The following is a 20,320-nucleotide window of genomic DNA, read 5'->3' on the forward strand; positions in this document are numbered from 1 at the left end:
AACTCTCAGCTTTGGGTGTTTTATAGTAGCAGCTGCAGACAGGTATCCTGCCGTGGATTTTCTTGTGTTTTATAATGTCACCTGCTGCCAAGTATTGCTCAGCCGTGTCTCTATGCTCTGTGTGTTTTACGTCACCTGCTGCCGGGTTTCAGCTGCATTACCTCTGGGTATTCACTGTCACATGCTGGCAGGTTTAATTTGATTAACTTACAGCCTAGACATGATGATTTACCTACTACAAGCAGGATTTTCCATTTGCTCAGCGCTGGCTTGCCCATCTTGAGTCGCACAGAATTTGGTTTGACTTACATTTATATAAATTAAATGTATATTGTGAAGTATATACAAAGGTTGAGTGAGTTCCTGTCTAATAGCTTAAAAAGATCAGTTGAAGGGAAATTGATGAACTGGGTGCTAAGTGGTCTGATCGGTGGTGTGAGCACTTTTGAGAATCACCGGCCTGCTTGGGACGAGCTACAAATGAGGCATCAGACACTGGATAAGCATGTACCTGATCTATGCTTGGGATAAACGTAAAAATAAGAATGTATCATTTTCCAAGTGACCTGAATGTTATAGCAAAGAAAGTTGTTCAGCAATTATGTGGAGCGTTTTTGTATGACCGAGTAGCTGATCCAGTCCATGTTTTTCTTTGCATTCTGGTGCTTGTTGTCCCGGCTTTATAAAGGCATACACATGACTGAAAGTCCCAGATTTAATGAAAAACAGTGGCTGGAGTAAGCTATTCCCACGTGGACCTAGAAAACGTCAGAGCTCTGGAGTAAAACTGTCAGAGCCTGCAAGCTACTTGATTCCATTTGTAGGCAAGGGATTCATTGCACTACTATACATGTAGTCTGAACATAAACAGGTCAGATTAAAAGTAACCCTTAACACGTATCACCAATTGACGTTGATGGATTTAGGATTTCAAGGATTAGGCAAGGTTTCATATCTGCTAAGTGGCTTCCTAGTTTGCAACACTTTCACCAAAGTTCTGCCAACATCACTGCCAATGCGGGTGCTACCTGACAACACTTCTAAAAAAGAAAAACAAAACTACATGTATCAAGTTACAAAGTGTCCATAGCTATAAATGTTGCTCTTGATGACGGCATATTAGGTGGCATATAGCCTATTAGCAGCTATTGGGTGGCTATCATCAGCAGGACACTCAGAATTTTCACTGTGATCTCAATCTTTGACTACTTTTGAGGTTTAATGTATAGTTTGGGGGTAGGCTTACTGGACAGACAGGAAAACATTTGTTGACATCTGTGAATGGCTGATCCTAGTCTAGCCATTGGCCAAGTGGATGGAAGCTGTGCCTATTTAATATGCAGCAAGTCCCTGTGCTCCCAAATTGTTAACCAGCCACTATAAAATTAACCAAGTATGTTGCCAACGGGTTTAATAGTTTTGTCATGCAGTCTTGTAACTGTAGAATTGGATGATGTTTTTATGTCCTGTCTTGTATGCTGTGTATCCAGCCCTGGTTGTGGAGGTCGCACTTGCAGGTTGAAGCCGTAAGTAAGAACATTGTCTGCTAATGGAGAGAACATCTAGAGTATTGTGTCCAGGGCCACTGCTCCAAAAAGATAAATAATGCAGATTGAAGACAGATGTGAGGCAAGCCATGAAGGCTGTACAATGCTCCTCTGATATTTTATGAAGAAAGATGAAAGGACAGGGTGGTCGGAAGGTGGACAGGGGGCATGGGGTGGGTACAGGTGGTCATTATTCCCCAGGCCCCATGCTTTTCCAGGGCCCAACGCCCATACTGCAAAATGTATTTATGAATTTTGGAGCAAGTCTGGTCTGTTTATTAATGATGACACAACCAACACAATTATGCTACTAGATGACGCCAGACGCTTCAGCTGCTCTCTTTTATTTTGCTCCAGTACCATCGGGTCGAGTTCATTCTATATAAAACTGCAAAAAACAAAAATCGTTTCACATAGGATGGGTCGTGAGGTCTCGCGGTGCAGGAAACCCATCTTGGGGAGTGGATATGAGATAGCACAGGGTTGAAGTCACAAAGTGAGCAGTGGACATGAGCTAGTACAGGGCAGGAGTGACATTCTGAGGAGAGGACATGGGGTGGTACAGGGCAGGAGCGACAATCTGAGGAGAGGACATGGGGTGGTCCAGGGCAGGAGTAGCATCCCATGGAGAGGTCTCTGAGACTCTCAGTGACCTCTCCATGGGATGTTACTCCTGCCCTGGACCACCCCATGTCCTCTCCTCAGATTGTCACTCTTGAGATTGTGTAGGAGTCGCACTCTTTGAAGTGGGCATGAGGTGGCAGTGTATGAACCATGGTTTATAAATCTTTGGTTGATTGATTGACATCCCAAGGAGTGGCCATGAGGGGACACCTTGCATGAGTCTCATTCTGTGGCGTGGATATGAGGTAACAATGTGTAAGAGTCAAAACCCTATGGGGGATCTGGTCTTCCCCACTGACTGGACTCAACACGATCTCATGTAGATTCCAACAAGTAGAGTCAGCATCAGAAGACTGATGCATGCTTTGTCAAGCAGGCTGTGAACCAAGTGACATTGGGTGGGCAGATTGGACTCCATTTGAACGAGGGTACGCTGGACTTCACGTGACACTCTGCAGGCCACATCCATGGGTAGTGAATGTATGAAGCTCTGTGGTTATATTGAATAAGCAGCTACCTATGTTATGCCATCTATTAATGTAATAACTGCACTTTCACAATTGCTTTATTAACCTTCCTGCTTTCTCAAATTTGCTTGAAAATGCACGATTTTTCTTCTTTTTTTTCAAAATTTTCTTGGGGGGGGTTACCCCCCCAAACTTTCCTTTTGGGGTTCGGGCGCGCTCGCACGCTACGGTGCTGTCTGCAAATCACTTTGCGCCTCACCACTTTCAAATGTCACCCACCGCCCCTGCTGTTTGGGCAAATCAGCTTTGAGCGAGGGGAGATGCGAAATGGCCAGACCTCCTCATTAAAGTGTTTGCTTGTTTCGGTGGCAGTTGACAGAAGCCTATCCCTTGGAGATGCAGGGGCAGCAGCATGATGAGGCACCAATTTGGCAAAGGCTGTGGTGCCAGCAGTGGCTACAGCTAAAACTAAAGACACAAATTCCTAACTGTCCCCCGCTCGTACCGCGGCCCTCCTCACGAGTAACTTAAGTTCCTATCTTCTCCCTCACCAAATGCGTTCACTGTTTGTTGCTGTCGTGAAGCCATGTCACATGAATGCAGCAGTGCTGCAACAGCCAACTGCCTGCATAGTGCAACTTGAGTACTGTGTCAATCACACAGCCTGTCTCTGCCACAGCAGCGCCAGCGAGCGGTCCGCGCTCCCGCTGCTTGCTCACTGCTACTTAACTTACTATAGTCCGATGCTTACACCGACGAGACTGCAACGCTATAATACGTCCCTTTGCATTTTAGTGTGGTGACGCGCACCTCCACACTAAAATGTTAGTCTAACGCCTGATGTGTGGTACTTGGTATGGCTGTTTCAATTGGATAATAAGGAAGGGAGTACAAGCGGCATTGTTTCATGATGGACGTATCCTTTCTTGCTGCTTATGAGCAGGTCACACTGCCTGCTATAGCAAATGAGTTGGTCTGTACTTTGCAAAGAAAGTTGGTCAAATCATATCAGAAATTTGGTGTGTGATTATGTGAATGTGATTTATTACACATGATTACAGAAGTATATAATTTTCCTAAGTTGACTGTTCTATTTCTGGCAGTATTTAGAAAGTAGTATGGTGGGATGGAGCACTGTGGATGGGTGGCAGCTAAGACAATGTTCAGCATAATGATTGCAAAATTATGCGGGAACATTTTTCTTTGATTTTGAAACTCTGCTAGTCGAGTTTGTTTTCCCAGCCTTGGTACTAACACGACACATTTAGATTGCATCATTGTGGAAATGGAGCTGTTGCAGTAAAAAATAAGAGTCTGGTTTGATGCTGTAATGTGTACTGATGCGTTTGTTATATTTTTCTTGTTGATGCACAGAATACTTTGATATATTTCCCCTTTGATTGAGGAGCAGCGATTTGGGCTTTATGACGTCAGTTCTGTATATCCCGGAGGCCTTCAGCCATGTCTTGGCAGAATTTGAATCTCTTGATCCTTTACTTTCTGCACTCCGTTTGGACTCCCAGCGACTGAAGGTAACTTGGAAACCCATGGGTGTAATGTTTTACAGTAGTGTGTTGAAAATGTTACCGTCATTTATAGTGCAAAAGTAACACTGCTTTGAAGCAGCTTATTACGACACTATAAATAGACCCAAAACGGCGAACAGGAAAATGTCCCGCTGTCTCTTACCTCCAGATCCTGTGTTGTGTGTGAATGTTTACCCCACTGTGTCATGTGCACGTCTGCTAATCTTCACCATATTATACAACAGCAAGCACTCACACACACACACACACACACACACACACACACACACACACCACTCAAATCCGTGTCTGCAATTTGTTGACTTAATGACACTGAAATAGGGAACAAATCCACTGTGGGCTAATAGATGCTCTGACACTGGGAGTACATTAAACACTGGGGCTAATAAGTACACAGACACTGAGTAAGTGAGTGGACGGGCAATGTGAGTGGAAACGCACAGACACTGTGGCAGTGTAGACGTGCAGTGTATGCATTGACATTGTCACTGGGCCAGGAAACAGGGCCAACAGTACCCTGACACTAGTACAGGGAGATGTGTTCCTAGAGTCAAGCAATACACTGATCTTTATAGATAATACATTGACACTAGAAGTAGGACTGGACTGACTGTGCCAGGGAACGTATTGGAGATCAGGGACGGAATACACATTCAGAGGGACAGAAAGAACTTGCACCAGGACAGTGAGACATAAGAATTTGGGCACTACTAATACCCCAATATACTTAATGAAAAATAGACGTGACTGTAATTGAGACACAGAAACCTTGGCAACATGCATTGATGCATGGTTTCACACACATGACGACACAGAGACCTACACATGGAATTAGAGTCAGGGAATAAGTGGTCTGGTAGTACACCAACATCCACTGGAATACAAATAAAGTGATACTGCAACACAGACACTGGGAAATGCAATACACACCCACTGATCTAGGAAACATAGAGACAATGGGTCAGGGTATGTATTACATTGGACAGAGGACAAGTACTCTGGGGCAGGAATGCACAGACATTGACATGCAGAAACCTACCCATGAGACGGTATGTGCTAGCATAGGAACAGGCTTACTGACACAGGGAATGCACCAAGACTGGGAGCCTCATAAATTTAGACCGATAGAAAATTCACATTGGTACAAAGAGTACATTAGCACTAGGTAAGGGATGCTCAAACCTGTGGTTGAGGATTGCACTAATATTGGGACAGATACATCGGTGAGTCTCTTCTGAAAGTAAGATAGAAAAAACACATGGACAACGAATAGGCAGGCACTGGAACTGTGAATACAGTGAAACCCTCGTAGGAACACCCTGGAACTTTGGTGCAAGTACTGGGGCAATAAATGTACAGACACGTAATAATCTAATGTTTAGAGAACACACTAATATTAGGACAATAAAAATGCAATGGCACAGAATGGAGCATGCACTATGTCCAGACTTGAACACCTGAATTCTAAGGCAATGAGATAGGGGCATCCCTTGATCATGGAGACCATGATATTTTCAGAGCTCCTAAATCGTAGACTAGCTCACACACTGAGACAGTGAGTCCCTGCCACAGAGAGGCAAGGACAGAAATTAGGACAGCAAGACATTGAAAATAGGACTGGGAGCCATGGACTTGCTCACTGGGCAAGGGGGACACACTCATCTACACCCAGGTGGTAAAGACAAAGCCTTATACACATTAATCATAATAGAATAACCACTGACCACATTCACACTGGTCTGGTCGAAGACTGCAAAGAAGAACATGTTTACATAAATTTCAGGGCGTCATACGTCTACGCTGTAGGACGTTTTTCCAGCAGACAAACCATGAAATGCCAAAAATCCTCCAGTAGCTGCTCTCCTGTCTTCAGTACTGAGTTGAAGAAACAAAACTGACTAATACCACCCAGTCATAGGAAGGTACTCCACTTGGATTGAGATAAGATTTTCAGTGTATCTCTAGGTCTGTACTTACAAACTCGCATATGAAAACCACACAGCGAGTATTTGTGATTTGTGACCAGAGGGGTAGAATGTATGCCTCCTTTTGCCTCAAAATTACGCCCACCTTGTTGGTACCATACCTGTGTGGCCTCCTAGATGAGATAATAGATCCACAATTATTCAAACGTAAGTGATTTCGTTATAAATACACTTTCTCCACAACTGTCATGCCTTCCTTGCCTTGGGTGATACCTGCAACAGTTTTGAACTCTCAGTGAATGCAATAAAGTTCTTGCATGTCATTGGACATCTGCTGCCACCAGAGCTTGATAAGCCTTCACTCTCTTGAAAGGATTTAATCCCTTCTAGACATGACAGGCCACACCTGCACTAGGCAGTGTGGTTCCAGGGGACATTGCCATTCATTGCTTACTATGTCCATAATACAATAATCGATTGGTAGACTTTATTCTGATGGGAAAAACATTGGGACTTGAAAAGGGTATAAATGCCCCATCTTGCAGGTGAGGATGTACCATGTTACAACGCATACCGTTACAACTACCTACTATTACAACGCGACCATTACAACGCATACCATTACAACGCATAGCGCTTTGAGGTGCTGGATAGTGGTAAGTATAATTTACTATTCTAACTCCAGTCCCCGTGGACACTAGGGAAGGTGTTGGATAGTAAATTATACTTATTCCCTATCCTAGAGCGCCCCCCAGCGCAATGCGTTGTAATGGTATGCGTTGTAAAAGATGCGTTGTAACGGGTGTATACCTGCAGGTGATGTAAGTCTTAAATGGTTGCTCTTTTAGAAAAACTTCTTTTCACTCAGAACTGGGTGTTTAAATAACATCACAGTCTTCCGAATAATGGTCAACAGAGGTTTCTTTGACCATTGTAAGATCTATTGAGTCATGTGAACGTGCACTAAAAGCTGTCCAGCATTTGAGATGTATATAAACAAAGTTGTTAACTGTACCAACCACTTATGTGCAATATTTTAGCCAGGCTTGAAAAATCTTGAAAACTACCTATACTGCAGGTCTAATGACTTAGGTTATGTACTCGACCTAAGAGTCTTGCATGAGACCAGTGAGCTAGAAATAGCAGCCCTTTATCTTGTATTCATAATTTTCTCTATCGTTCCCTCTTGTTCTTTCTGTTTATCATTCTCTCAGGCTGTTTATCGTAGTCCCTATATTTAGTTGCTGAATTATACTTTCGTATTTTTTTCTCAAGTTGAATCTTTAAAAACGCTACTTACAATAATAGCCTATATTTTAAAATACATAAAAAGAATAATCCATACAAAAAAGCTCCCTTTACCTCTGCTAGTTTAATTTAATCAACAAAATCTTTTTTTCCCCAAGCTGCTCCAATAAAAATTAAAAACTGCAATGATTACATGTCTATATCATTATACTGCCAGGTAGTGACCAGGCTCTTCCATCAGTGAGGCCATCTAGAAGAGGGTATCTTTTAGACTCGGGTCAGCTTGGCGCACAAGCTATTTATCCCATTACAAAACACGAGTCCAGTACAACTTGGGGGACGGGGATGAGTTTTCCTTACTTATTAGCCCAGTTCTTTTATCTTCCAACCAATTTAAATGTTTAAGGGGATTTCAGGCTGTTGCATTATTACTTTTAGATGGCCTGAACAATTTGTCGTTTTTTTGCCTGCTGCAAATTGAGGTATAGATCCCACTGTTGGTATTCATAAGGAGTACCTCCATTCTCACCAGGATCCTTATTCAGTGTCCTTACTCGCTGAATTTTGTGCCATTGATTTTGAAGGCACTGGCTAATGACTGGCTGAGTTTGTCTCAAGACAGAGTTGAAATTATACAGATAGGAGATGCAAAATCTCTACCTAAAACGAAGAAAACCGAGTTTCACTGTGTTTACTGTCAAACAGAAAGCAGTTGTATTCAGTGATCAAATTCAACTTTGAACATTTTCATTCCATCATACCTGCACTTCTGATTGCTCAAGTCAGCAGGGTTGACTCCATGACGGCAGAGAAGCATCGCCCTCCGCCGCGAGTGCAGGAAACATGAAAACTGACATACTCCAACCTGAGCTATCTTAGACAGCTGGGTGGAGAGAAAGTACAGGCCCCCAGTGCTTGAAGGCGCGTCCAACCAGCGCGCTCCTGCCAATACCCACGCAGACCAAAATTATATATGTTACCAAAAATTCATAAAGACATTGAGAAACCACCGTTCAGACCCATCGTGTCAGCCTGTGGGTCAATATCAGACAGTATTGGTAAATATATAGACTGCTACCTACAGCTGATTGTACAAAAAGGACAAACATATATAAAAGACACAACAGCTTTTCTCAACATGCTCAGAACTATTCAACTAGATGAAAACACCGAATATTGGTTGTGTACAGTTGACGTTGTGTCACTATACACATCAATTCCTCACAACGAAGGCCTTGAAGCATTTGAATGGAACTTACTTCGAGATGAAGAATGCGAAGCCAATAAAGTTTTCCTTATTGAATTGATGCACTTCACGCTATACCACAGTTATTTCGAATGGAACAATAAATATTACAACCAATGCAATGGCACTTCGATGGGCTTTGGGTGGGCTCCCTCATATGCTAATTTGTTCATGTCAAAATTCGAATACGACAACATCTTAAACAACAGTAATTGGACAGACCATCTAGTGATATTCAAGAGATATATTGACGATCTATTCTTGCTCTGGAGAGGAGAAAAAGAAAAGCTACTTACCAACATCACTGAACTCCATCAATTGAACCCAAGAATCAAATTCACCCACACCATGGACAAAGAAACAATTTCGTTTCTAGATGTACAAATCACCATCACTAACCAACAGCTACAAACTCAAGTATACAAAAAGACTACAGACCGTAACTCTTGTTTACTTTTTCAAAGTTTCCATCCTGAAACTCTGAAGAAATATCTTCCGACATCCCAATTCATTAGACTAAAAAGAATTACCTCTGACATACGCATTCTGGAACAAACCATTGAAGAGCAACAACATCAATATCTCTCTTGTGGATACCCTAAAGAGATCCTTAAGCAATCACTTAAAAAAGTGGCTAAATACACAAGAGAGGGCCTATTGACACCCGCAGTACAAACCAAGGAACAAAAAACAGTATGTGTCCTAAAATTTTCGACAGCAGCCAAACAAATCAAGAGAATCATCAACCATCATTGTGCGCTGATAAAAGATGAACCAGATTTGCAAAATTTATATAGTGACCAATTAGCTTTCGCATTCAAAAGATCAAGAAACCTGAGGGAGGTTCTGACCACCAAAAAAGTCATTAAAACTCAATATAAAGGTATGTCCAAATGCTTAAATTACATAGACTGCAATAACGTAATAACCGGAAACACATTTATGCACCCTACGAAAGGCCACAAAATACATTTACAATACACTGGCACCTGCGATTCCAAGAATGTAATATATGCCATCAAATGCCCATGCGGCAAAATATATGTCGGCCAAACAGAAAGGAAGATAAAAATAAGAATGTCAGAACACAAAAGCAACATTCGCACCAAGAATATGAAATCAGCTGTGGCAACTCACTGGCTAGAAAGCAACCACCAAATACCACAACTCGAATTCACCATACTGGAGATACTCCCACAACGCTGCGACATGGATCCAGTGAAACAGTGGTTACAGGCAGAATTCTTCTGGATTAAAAAACTGAATTCCCTCCAACCAGCAGGGATAAATGACAGAATTGAATTTTTATGTTTTCTCTGATATTTAGCACAACTTGGAACCTCGAGGTCCCTTCCCTCCATCAACAAATCCACTTGAGACTCTTAATTGAATGTCATCTGTTCACCTACTGTGATGATTATTTACTACTCCAGTATATAGTGATGAAGCAAGTTTAAAAATGTCATTGTATTTTATTTAATTTTATTTTGTTCATAAATTTGACATAGCACTATATGAATACTTATGACTTAACATGTCACACCTATTACAATTTCATAATGGACATGTTCACACAGTTCTTTCAGTCACATTTTCTCCTTTTTCATTGAGATTCCAGCACTACTTTCAGGAACGCTTATTGCTTCCTCTCAATAGGTTTAGATTAAGCTAGATGCACCGATCGCATCTCGGCACTACTGTTTGTACGAAGTAAACAAATTACTGTTTGTTTACGTCCTGGTTGACAATCATGTGATTCACATCACTAGCCTATCACCACGCGGATCTTCACTTTATACACACCTCTGTAAATCTTTATATTTTGTCACGATATTATTCCATTCGTTGAACGCAACAGGTTACTCAACCACTGTAGTGTGCATGCACCGATTTCACTCCGGACAGGTTTTTTAATATACTTTCACGAGCTCCCTAGATCACGTGGTTACACCACAGGATTACAATACCTCCTCTGATTGGTTCTTTACCATACAGATTGTTTCCGCGTTTGAAACGCCGAGAGCTCCGCGCGTTACTTTTTCGAGTAAGTTTGCCCTTTGATTTTCCTTATTTTATCCGATATACCTTTCCCAGCATGATATTTCATCATTACCTTACTTCACGCTTTCTCTATGTTACATTCCCCACAGTCTAGAACGTTGACGATATTTTGCAATACTTGTTGTTGTAAACCCAGTTTGATCAATCATGTAATGTCGTTCTGTACGAATTAACTTTTTGGATAACTCGTGAGGATTTAATACATGTAGGCAATTCAATGCATCTAATTTAATTTATTTAACAAAAGTGTAATGTCTTTTAAGCTGTTTACGGTTCGTTTACTGATCGCTAAGGTCCTGTATGTTTTCATTTTCCAGGCCCCTGACGAAGGGTTACCCTGTTTAACCCGAAATGCATTGGGCATGAAGTAATGCAATTAATTGTTTATGTTTGGAATGAACTTCTACAAACACTATCAACAAGAAAAGTTATCTAACAATGAATAAAAATATATGATGATGTCAAGAATGACATGACTGGTTCTATTTGATTAAGACAACCAAGCAACGCTGAATGAGTGAAGAAACCTCATGGTTTCATGTTAAACACGCGCGTCCTTAGTGATTTCTAAATCACACACTCTCTGAATGATTTAAGGCACTGCCAGGCACAGTGCGACAAGGATCGCGCCTCACGTATTTTCTGAAATTTGTGTTCAAAATTGGGAGTGCACGGAGATAACAGCAACCTAATACCTCTGCTTCTCTCATACTGCCTGAGCAGCATAAGAGCAGTGACTGGTTTGTTAGGGGGGAGTTGGATGAGGCTCTTGGAGCCTGTGCTCGAGCCACCAAGTGGAGAGACGAAGAGGAGCACCAACCACTAAGCAATAAATAGGTAAGTAAATTTTTTAAAATTTATTTTATTTTGTTGAATTAACTCGCTGACCGGCACTGTGAGAAACTCAGTTCATTCAGCCTCGACTCCAGAGCTTTCATTTGTGGCCCTTTATAAAGCCTATTTAAAACAGACCACGATGGAGATCTTTGGCGTTGAGTCTAAAGGTGCACTGCTGTTTTGATTTTTTAGATTTTTTTTTTTTAAATCCATGCCTGTCAGTGGCTTAAATATTCGCCCCACTAGTTTCTTTTGCCGCTGGCTGCCACTGACTCCAGTGCAGGTTGATGAAAAATGTTAGTTTCTACCTTTCTACAGGTCGGTGATAAACTTCCAGAAATGCTCAGTTTCCACTATTTACTTTCCTGTTTTCGCTTATAGCAGTGGCAGCTATTAAATCTAACATACTGGCTGCAATGTATCGAAGAAGTTGCTGCATGCCTTGAGCCTTTTAATTTGTTTGCAAAGAGCAACCACACACTGTCTTAATTGAAAGTTTCCGCTCGGAAATGAAGGTCATCTTTATAAACCCACATTTTTTCAGGGCTGTATCAAAGAGGAGTTATTATTCTACCTTGATGACAAATACAGAAAGTTCTGGTGAAATGTTTGTTTGCTGTGTAACCAGTTACTGCTTTTGACCCTTCCATGTTCTTACAGTGTACTTGCATAGCAGTGTCTCGGAAATGGCTGGCTCTGGGGAGTTCAGGTGGAGGTCTAAACCTCATCCAAAAAGAAGGCTGGAAGCAGAGGTTGATACTTACACACAAGGTACGATACAATACTTTGCTAAACGTATTCACACTGGATCTTAGGTGTACATATTTCTTTTATTCCTGTACATGTTCACGGTACACTAAGTAATTAAATATTTTATTGTTTGGAGTAGAGTTGCTGGTCTTTGTTTTCTTTATGCAGGATGACTATTATTCAGCAAAGGCGAACTGTGGTACGAGCTTAACTAGCCTAACACTAAAATGAAGAACAGGCATGTGTTTTTTTCCTATTCCTCCTCTTCAATCCTCTTATCTCTGTCAGAATTCCCACTCCTGCTCCCTTAAAGGACAATATAGCAAAACGTCCTCCCACTGCAAGCTCCTTTCCATGAAATATGGTAACAGATTGGGCTGTTTAATTGGTATAATTGACTATTTGTAGCATGTGTTGGCTGTAGATACATATGCTTAGCTTACATCTGCCATCTAGTGTTGCGCTTGGATGTTTGCACCTTGTTTTTCTTTGAAGAAGTCTTTTGAGTCATGAGGTACAGTGACTCCTCCCATAGTCTGCATTACGCTTGATCATCATCTCCTTTGTTAGATTGTTTTTCTCTGCCATTGGGTTCGGATGTCTACCTTGGAGCTCTGGGATCAAAGCTTCAACACGCTGATACATCACCCTTCACTGGAGACTTGCAAAAAAGCCAGTGACTTACTGGTTTTCTATAGACTTTTCGGCCCGCCCGGGCTCAGGCCTGGTTCCAATTCGTCTTCAACATTTCATCTTCAACATTTCATCTTCATTCACTCGATGCACATAGAGTGATATAAAAGACTCCTTTCGGCTTCTGCCCCAAGTGCCATGCAAAATACTCCAGGCAAGATCACCTCCCAATCTGCAAACTCTGCCTGTCTCCAGAACACGAAGAAACATTGTGTGAAGCGCGCCTGGCCTTCTGAACAAAGAAAATTCTTCAACAACAAAGAAAGCGCCGCTGGGCCCATAGCACAAAGCAGATGCATAGAGCAGAAGACGCACCTGATATCTTCAGGTTCCAGATTCAGCCAGAGCTTTTATACAGCCTCTACACAAAGAGCCATCGAAGAAGAGGCAGAAGCACAAATCTCACCGATGGACGTCCCAATTCTTCTTGCCAGCAGTGGGGAAGGGACCAGCTCCAACTAGGAGCCCAACCGATCAGTTCAAGAGGGCACGTGAGTACTGTGGCAAATGCCCCTACACCCTAACTAAAGTGTAGACACACAGAACCCCACTGCCCTCAGGCCATGGAGGTGTTCGGTATAAGGCAAAGAAGCAGACAGTTTTCCCTCTGCCTCAACAACCTGTAAAGGCTGCTAAAAAAACCAAAGTAATCAACCACTCCATAATCTTAAGTCCATTTCGGAACCTGTGTCTTAAAAACAACTATCAACACCAGAAAAGCCGTCCAAACCTTTGGAGCTGGAATCTCTCACAGAAAGCCCCAGGGAGCCTTCTGATTCCAAAATATAGCCGAAAGCACCCTCCACGCCCAAAACACCTTTGCGCTTGAAGCCAACATCGGTGCCGAAAAAGCATCTTTGGCTGCAAATCCATGACACTTTCTGCACCAGAACTAAAAGAACATTCCAGTTTTAATAGAATTACAGGAAAAGCTCGACACCAGGCAGAGACTTAGTTCATAAATACAGGAAGGGTGTTAACCAAACCACACATCCCACCTACAGACATACTATAACAAGCATTTACAATGCAATAGGTCTCGCAGTGACAATGTTTAGAGCTATTAGTATTGTAAATTATATACTTTTTTTATAATGTTGTTCTTTTCTAAAAAGTCTACAGTATATATTAGCAATTATGCACCATCAGAATTTAGAGGAATTAGTGCCTGTGAGTGGTGTGTGCCCCGGGATCTCTCTGACTGTGAGTGTGAGGAAAGTCTGGAAGGCATGCTTGTGCGCTGAGATATGCACAGACACCATATAGCGCTATTTGTGGAAGCAAATATTGGTGCAAGCACTGCAAGAGACCCGGACAGGCAACAGACACTGAGGAAGGGGCAGGGGGGCATGAACTCAGACATGCCAGGGAGAGGGACTGTGGAGGAGAAGAACCGGAGAAATAACAAAGAGCGATTGCACATCAGAAAAGGGGGGGCTGCAGAACGAAGGAGTATAGATATGCATATAGAACGGCAGACAGCGTACATATGGACCGTTGATCAACATGTATACACTGGCAGAGAGAGGCGAATGATTAGACAGAGCAAAATAAAGAGGTATTGAGGGATGGTAGGAGGGACTGACAGGTGGATGAATCAATGGAAAGAGAGAAAGGCAGACGGGCGGATAGATGCACGGACAAATGGATGGATTGCACATAAATGGACGTACAGAAGAAGGTACAGATGGAAGAGAGAACGGACAGACAGATGGACGGGTGGATGGATAGCTGTATCCATATGGTTGGTTGGGTGGCCGGATGGACAGATGGCAGGATAAAGGGCGAGATAAATGAAAGTCAAGCGATAGGGAGCCAGCGATGTGGAGACTGATAGAGGGAGGTGGCAGGGAGGTACGTGTGTGTGGGGGGGGGATGGGGAGGGGGCGTGGGTCCTCGCCAGGGAGAAAGGTAATGACGTGAAGAAAGTGTGACCAGAGGGAGATCACAGGAGAGTGTGTGTACGTGGTGTGGAGTGATGTCGATAAAGAGAGGGGGTACGGATGTGCACCATTAGAGAGCTGTGACGTGCGGTTGGAGAGAGGTGGTGAAGAGCGATGGGGGTGAGGGCTGAGTGGGAGGCCGAGGGTAAGGGCAAATGGAGGCAGCTGGAGAGAAAGTATCGCAGTGCAGATGGAGAGGAGGGAAACTAGGTGGGCAAAGAGAGAGAACAGTGGAGGGAGGATAGCTAATGTTAGGGTAACTGGTGCTGCAGGAGTGGAGCGGGAGCTGGAGGTCGTAGAGAGGAGGGGCTTCAGGTGGAGGAGGGTTCCTGGTGGAGTAGGGATGTGCCTGTTTCGAGGCAGAAGGGAACCGGTGGAGGGGTTGAGTGTGCAGGTGGAGAAGAGGGGCTTCAGACGGAGCAGGGTTACAGGTGGAGTAGAGGGGATTCACTTGTTGGGAGGCAGAAGGAAGCATGTGGAGAGATGGAGGGGTGCAGTGTGCAGGTGGAGGGGTGGAGGGATGGAAGGGTGGAGTGTGCAAGTGGAGTGATAGAGAGGTGGAGTGTGGAGAGTGCCGGTGGGCGGGAACAGGTCAATTAGGGGGAGAGGCGGAGTAGAGGCTAGGGCAGACGTTGAGAAGCAGGAAGGTACGGGTGGAAGGGGTTGTTTGGGTGGAGCAGGAATACGGGTGTAGTAGACAAATGTGCTGGTGAGGGGACTCAAGTGGAGCGGGGGTGCGCGTGGAGTAGAGAGGGTACAGGGTGAGGAACATAGGCACATAGGTGGAGGGCGGATATGGAGCAGACACAGGTGGAGGAGTGACCAGATCAAGCTAAAGTAAAGGTAGTGGTAAAGTGAAGGAAGCGGTGCAGGAGAAGAGTGAGGGTGGCAGCGGCAGACTAACCCCTCCGCGCCGGGGTGGTGTGGCGAGGTGTCCCAGGTGCCTTGTTCTGCGCCCTGCCTTACTGCTAAGCTCTCCGCAGGAGCTCCACTCAGCTCTGATCTTATCAGCTGGAGCTGCAGGGAGCTGGCACCTAGACTTGGTGCTTCTGCTTCTGCACTCCTGCCGGGGGTAGAGCCGTCCCAAGTGTGAGACAGAGGCAAGCTCACACCGCACTCTCCACCGGGAGCGTAGCGAGCAGAGACGGGCTGTAGCACTAAGCATAGCGCGCAGAGACACCCCGAAGCGGCAGTATATGGGCAAGCAAGCAGATAATCTGCTCGAGGAGGCCAGCCGATAGAGGGAAAATGCCTGCATCGCACCACGCATTCCACCCTGGGGAGGTAGCCGAGAAGCTGGGGGGGAGGGGGGGCGGGGGGCAACATGGAAATGGCAGCAGCCGATCCCTGAGAACCAGACCAGGACGCCGAAGAGTCCACTGACATCGTTTCTCTGCTAGGGCAGCAACTCCTCTATGTGTCACGACTCCTCTATGTGTCACGGCGGTGTTGCGGGCCTGGTTAGATTCATCCAGGCAGCCAGAGTTCGCATTAGGCCCGTATTGCTCTCAGGGTCGATACGCCATCAACAGTCCGGTAAAATGCGCATGAGTAAAGTGAGTAAAGTGAAAAGAAAGGGTCCATGTTATACTGGTTTATATATTACACCGACACACGTGACGAATGCCGTGTAAAGATTAAATATGGTGACCAAATGTGTTCAGAGCCTTCTCTTCCTGGCTGAGTGCCACTCAAGCCTTGTTACTACGACTCCACAACAATAAAACACAGCTTTGTTATTTCCGCGCTGTTTTACTCGCAAACTAGTGGCGGCGCGGCCCTTTCCGTGTCTCCTAGCGCTGTATGCGCATCTAATGCATGCACAATTGTCCCGTCGATCTAAGTAGGAATTTACTTTCTACAAAGGTGTTCTATTAATGCACGGATGAAAATCCATCCTGTTTGATAGTTAAGCACCCGGAGGAGACTGCAGACGCTGGGGCATTACACAGCATTTGGAGCGGGACGCAGAATATGACTTGTTTCACCGGTGATCTTTGGAAGTGCGTCGTGCATGTGCTTTGTGCACTTCGTTAGTTTAACGCGCGCAGACCGGGGTGAATCAAGTTAAAACATCACTGTGAACGGCGGAGATCAAGGCGGTATCAAAACACTGGCAGCATGGCATTGTGGTCCAGTGAGCAGATGCCGTTGTCACTTAGAAGCATGCTACATGTGGCGGAAGAGTCGCGGGAGGGCAGGAGCGAGACGCCGTGAGCATGCACGTCGGCGTGTCCTGCAGCTCGTGCCCAGTGGCGGCGTCTGCCCGCTGTGCTTGAGGAGTGCTTCTCGGCTTGTGAGGCTGTGGGAATGGGCCGTCAAAGCTACAAAAAAAGCTTGCGCCAGGAAGCAGACAGGAGCCTGTGAAGGAAGCCAGCCGACGCGAGCATGTGAGCCCCGCCTGCTGCCGAGCCTGACCCGCTGGAGGAGAAAAGACCTGCTTGGAGAGCAGCGGGGAAGTCCTGCCCGGTGAGTGAGGGCACTTTTAAATACAATGGCTATTCCGTGTGCCACTGACTCACCCCGCATTAAGGGAGAAAGGAGATGAACAGTGCGTGTCTGTACGTGGTGAACGCTTGCGTGCCCCAGTCCGGCCTGCAGCCTGCGCGTGCCCATCTCCGGTCTCCCTTTCAGGGCCCTTGAAAGCAGAGTCGACGACTATAGGACTCACAGGCGACAGCACTTCGCGCTGCGTTGCCAGGTGCGAAACCTAAAAACGTAAAAATGCTTTTGAGGAAGAAATGATGGGGCTTTAAACCCCAAAGCCCCCTAGGAAAAAAACAGAAGGATAGGGGTACCAGTCCCATCAGATTTTCTATTGAACCTTCACCTCCTCTCCCACCTACTCCACCAATACCTATAACTTCTTCTCTCCACCTACTCTTGCTCTGCTGCCAATACCAGCTATACCTCCACCAACCTCACCACATTGCTCCCCTCATGTGCACTCGCAGGGATCATCTACCGCATCTTCTGTGGGGGAGTATAGCACTGGGGAACATATTGATCCCTCTTACACGCCATACTTTTTCAGACCTACAGGGCGATCTAGATAATCTCGATCAACTCATTGGATGACTGTAACTTAGATCCACAAGGAGATACATATCCAGAGCTCCACCCGTCCAAACCTTCCCTACCAGATGATGCCACCACATGTCATGATTCACTACACAGACCTGCTGAATATTATAAAGATGACATGCACACAGTGGGGGATGCGAAAGACGTACTTGTAGGGACTCTGCCCAAAACACAACGTACTGTCCCTTTTTAGGGCTCGCTGCGAAAAGCGCGCGAAAGCGCGCTCTCGCAGAGAGAACTAAAGCTGTCGGCTCAGCTGAAAAACGAGGGGCGACAGGTGCTGGTCACGCGCAGCATTTTCCCATAGGATTATATAGCGTGCTTGAGCTTCAGCATTGGAATGCATGGGCGAAAGAATCGGATCGCATTGCGCGCCTTGTGAACAGTTCCTTTGGAATGCAGGGGGAGTCTGCAGAGGGGCGCGCGGCGCTGTTCACGCGGCGCGCGTGGCTGATAAACAGGCTGGTTCTTTTTGTGAGCATTCCACGAGAATGCATGTTCTTGCCTTCTCTTTCTCTCGTTGCTTTGCCTTTCCGTAGTGTTTCAACATTTGCTACCGGCATTTAGAGTGCTGTATATGCACACCGGTTTACATTTTTTTTTTTTAAAGTGTTTTTTTTTTCCCCCTTTTCACGCATGGGAAACCTGACTGATTTGCTTTTATTTTCACAACACTGGCACCGCACTTTAGGTTGCACCACAGCGCTTGCTTTTCCACTATTTTCACCTCGTTGCTGTCCCGCACTCGGGCTAAACTTTAAGTATTAACAACACGGGCGCCGCACTTCATATTTTAGCAAGCACCCGTGGTAGCCTTTAAGGTAAAGAGATTTTTTTAAAGATATTATTCTTTGGAGTTTAGAAGTCCTCTCCTTTGCGCCAACATGTCATCTTTCAGACACCTTACAGTGCATCGCGATCCTGGAGTGCAAAAAATGTAGTTACTGTATATTCCCTGGGAGCTCCGTTGCCTGACTAGACTTTCCAAAGAAGCATTTGCAATGCAATAGGTCTTGCATTTATGCAAGTTTAAGCTATTGGCATTGTATATGACGATGCATTTTATTTATGTTTTAAAAACCAAAACATAAGTAGAAGGCATTGTCATCTACAATGCCAATAGCTCAAACTAGCATCAATGCGAGACCTATTGCATTGCAAATGCTTGTTACCTTTGTTAAAAGACATGCTTAAATCCTCCACAGATTTTTTCAAGCAGCCTTCTACATGAAGTGTCCTAACGCCTATGATTGACAAGAATTACAAACCCTCACCAACTAACCCAACCTTAATCAAAGGGCACATTCCCCCTGATTCCCTTGTAGTGGACACTGCCAGAAAACGTGGCAGTGCACAAGGCACTGGTATTGCCGCTCCTACAGATAAGGAGAGAAAAACATCTGATGCTGCAGGTTAACTTGTTGCGGTACAAGCATCAAACCACCTTCAAATTACCAATTTCGTTGGCCTCCTTTTCTGATACAACAGAGCACAGTGGGATCAGATGCAGGATTTGATCCAACATCTTTCCGAGCAATACAAACAAAGGGGGGCAGAATTAATTGAAGAGGAGTGTCTCATATCTAATGCTACAATCTAGTGTGCTTTAGACTCAGCCAACAGTAGTGCAAGAGAGGTCGACACCAGCATTATTATCAGATGACATGCTTGGCTAAGGGTGTCAAGGTTTAAACCCGATGTCCAGCAATGTCTCCTCAATTTGCCATTTGATGGAGAACACCTTTTTGGACCACAAGTGGACTAAATGCTGGAAAAATTAAAAAGGACAACAACACTGCTAAAGCAATGGGTGCCCTTCAAACATACCAAAATAGGGGATCCTTTCAGAGGGGCCAATACAAAGAGGCATCCATAGCTATCACCTCTACAGATAAATGTACTACTCAAAAACCACAAAGCTCCTAACAATCTCAGTATACATGATGTGCATGCTATAAAACACACTACAGAGGCAATGCCAGCAGGGTTCAAGGCCTTGGTTCCTCTTCCAAGGGAGCTACTTCCACCAAACAGTGGCTCCATCCAGCTAACCCCACCCGCACTTAACACCATTGGGGAGACTGTTACAGGACTAACATGTACATTGGGTACAAATTTCCTCAGATCAGTAGGTGCTCTCAATAAAACACAGATATGGTATATAACTCACCTCTACTCCACAGAATATCTTACCTCGAACTTAAGGTATATGACATCAACACTTAACGCTCCGACAAGAAGAGATTTAAGCTCTGCCTCAAACGGGGCCAATAGAGCCTGTTCCAAAGCAACACCAGGCACAAGGGCTATACTCTCTGTAGTTCCTCATTCTAAAGAAAGATGGTACC

The 20,320-nt window shown here is 44.6% G+C and overlaps 1 protein-coding gene across 1 annotated transcript in view; it reads left to right on the plus strand.

Annotated features, from left to right (window-relative positions):
* The window catches only part of HPS5 (HPS5 biogenesis of lysosomal organelles complex 2 subunit 2), a 607,584-nt gene that overhangs the window by 62,176 nt on the left and 525,088 nt on the right, over window positions 1-20,320 (plus strand). The window contains exons 2-3 of the mRNA XM_086956066.1: window positions 4,013-4,170; window positions 12,163-12,273. Coding sequence (XP_086812192.1) covers window positions 4,063-4,170; window positions 12,163-12,273 — 219 coding nt within the window. The 5' untranslated portion in view covers window positions 4,013-4,062. The remainder of the gene's footprint in view (window positions 1-4,012; window positions 4,171-12,162; window positions 12,274-20,320) is intronic.

Source organism: Lissotriton vulgaris, chromosome 2_1, assembly GCF_964263255.1.
Source record: "Lissotriton vulgaris chromosome 2_1, aLisVul1.2, whole genome shotgun sequence".
Lineage (NCBI taxonomy): Eukaryota > Metazoa > Chordata > Amphibia > Caudata > Salamandridae > Lissotriton > Lissotriton vulgaris.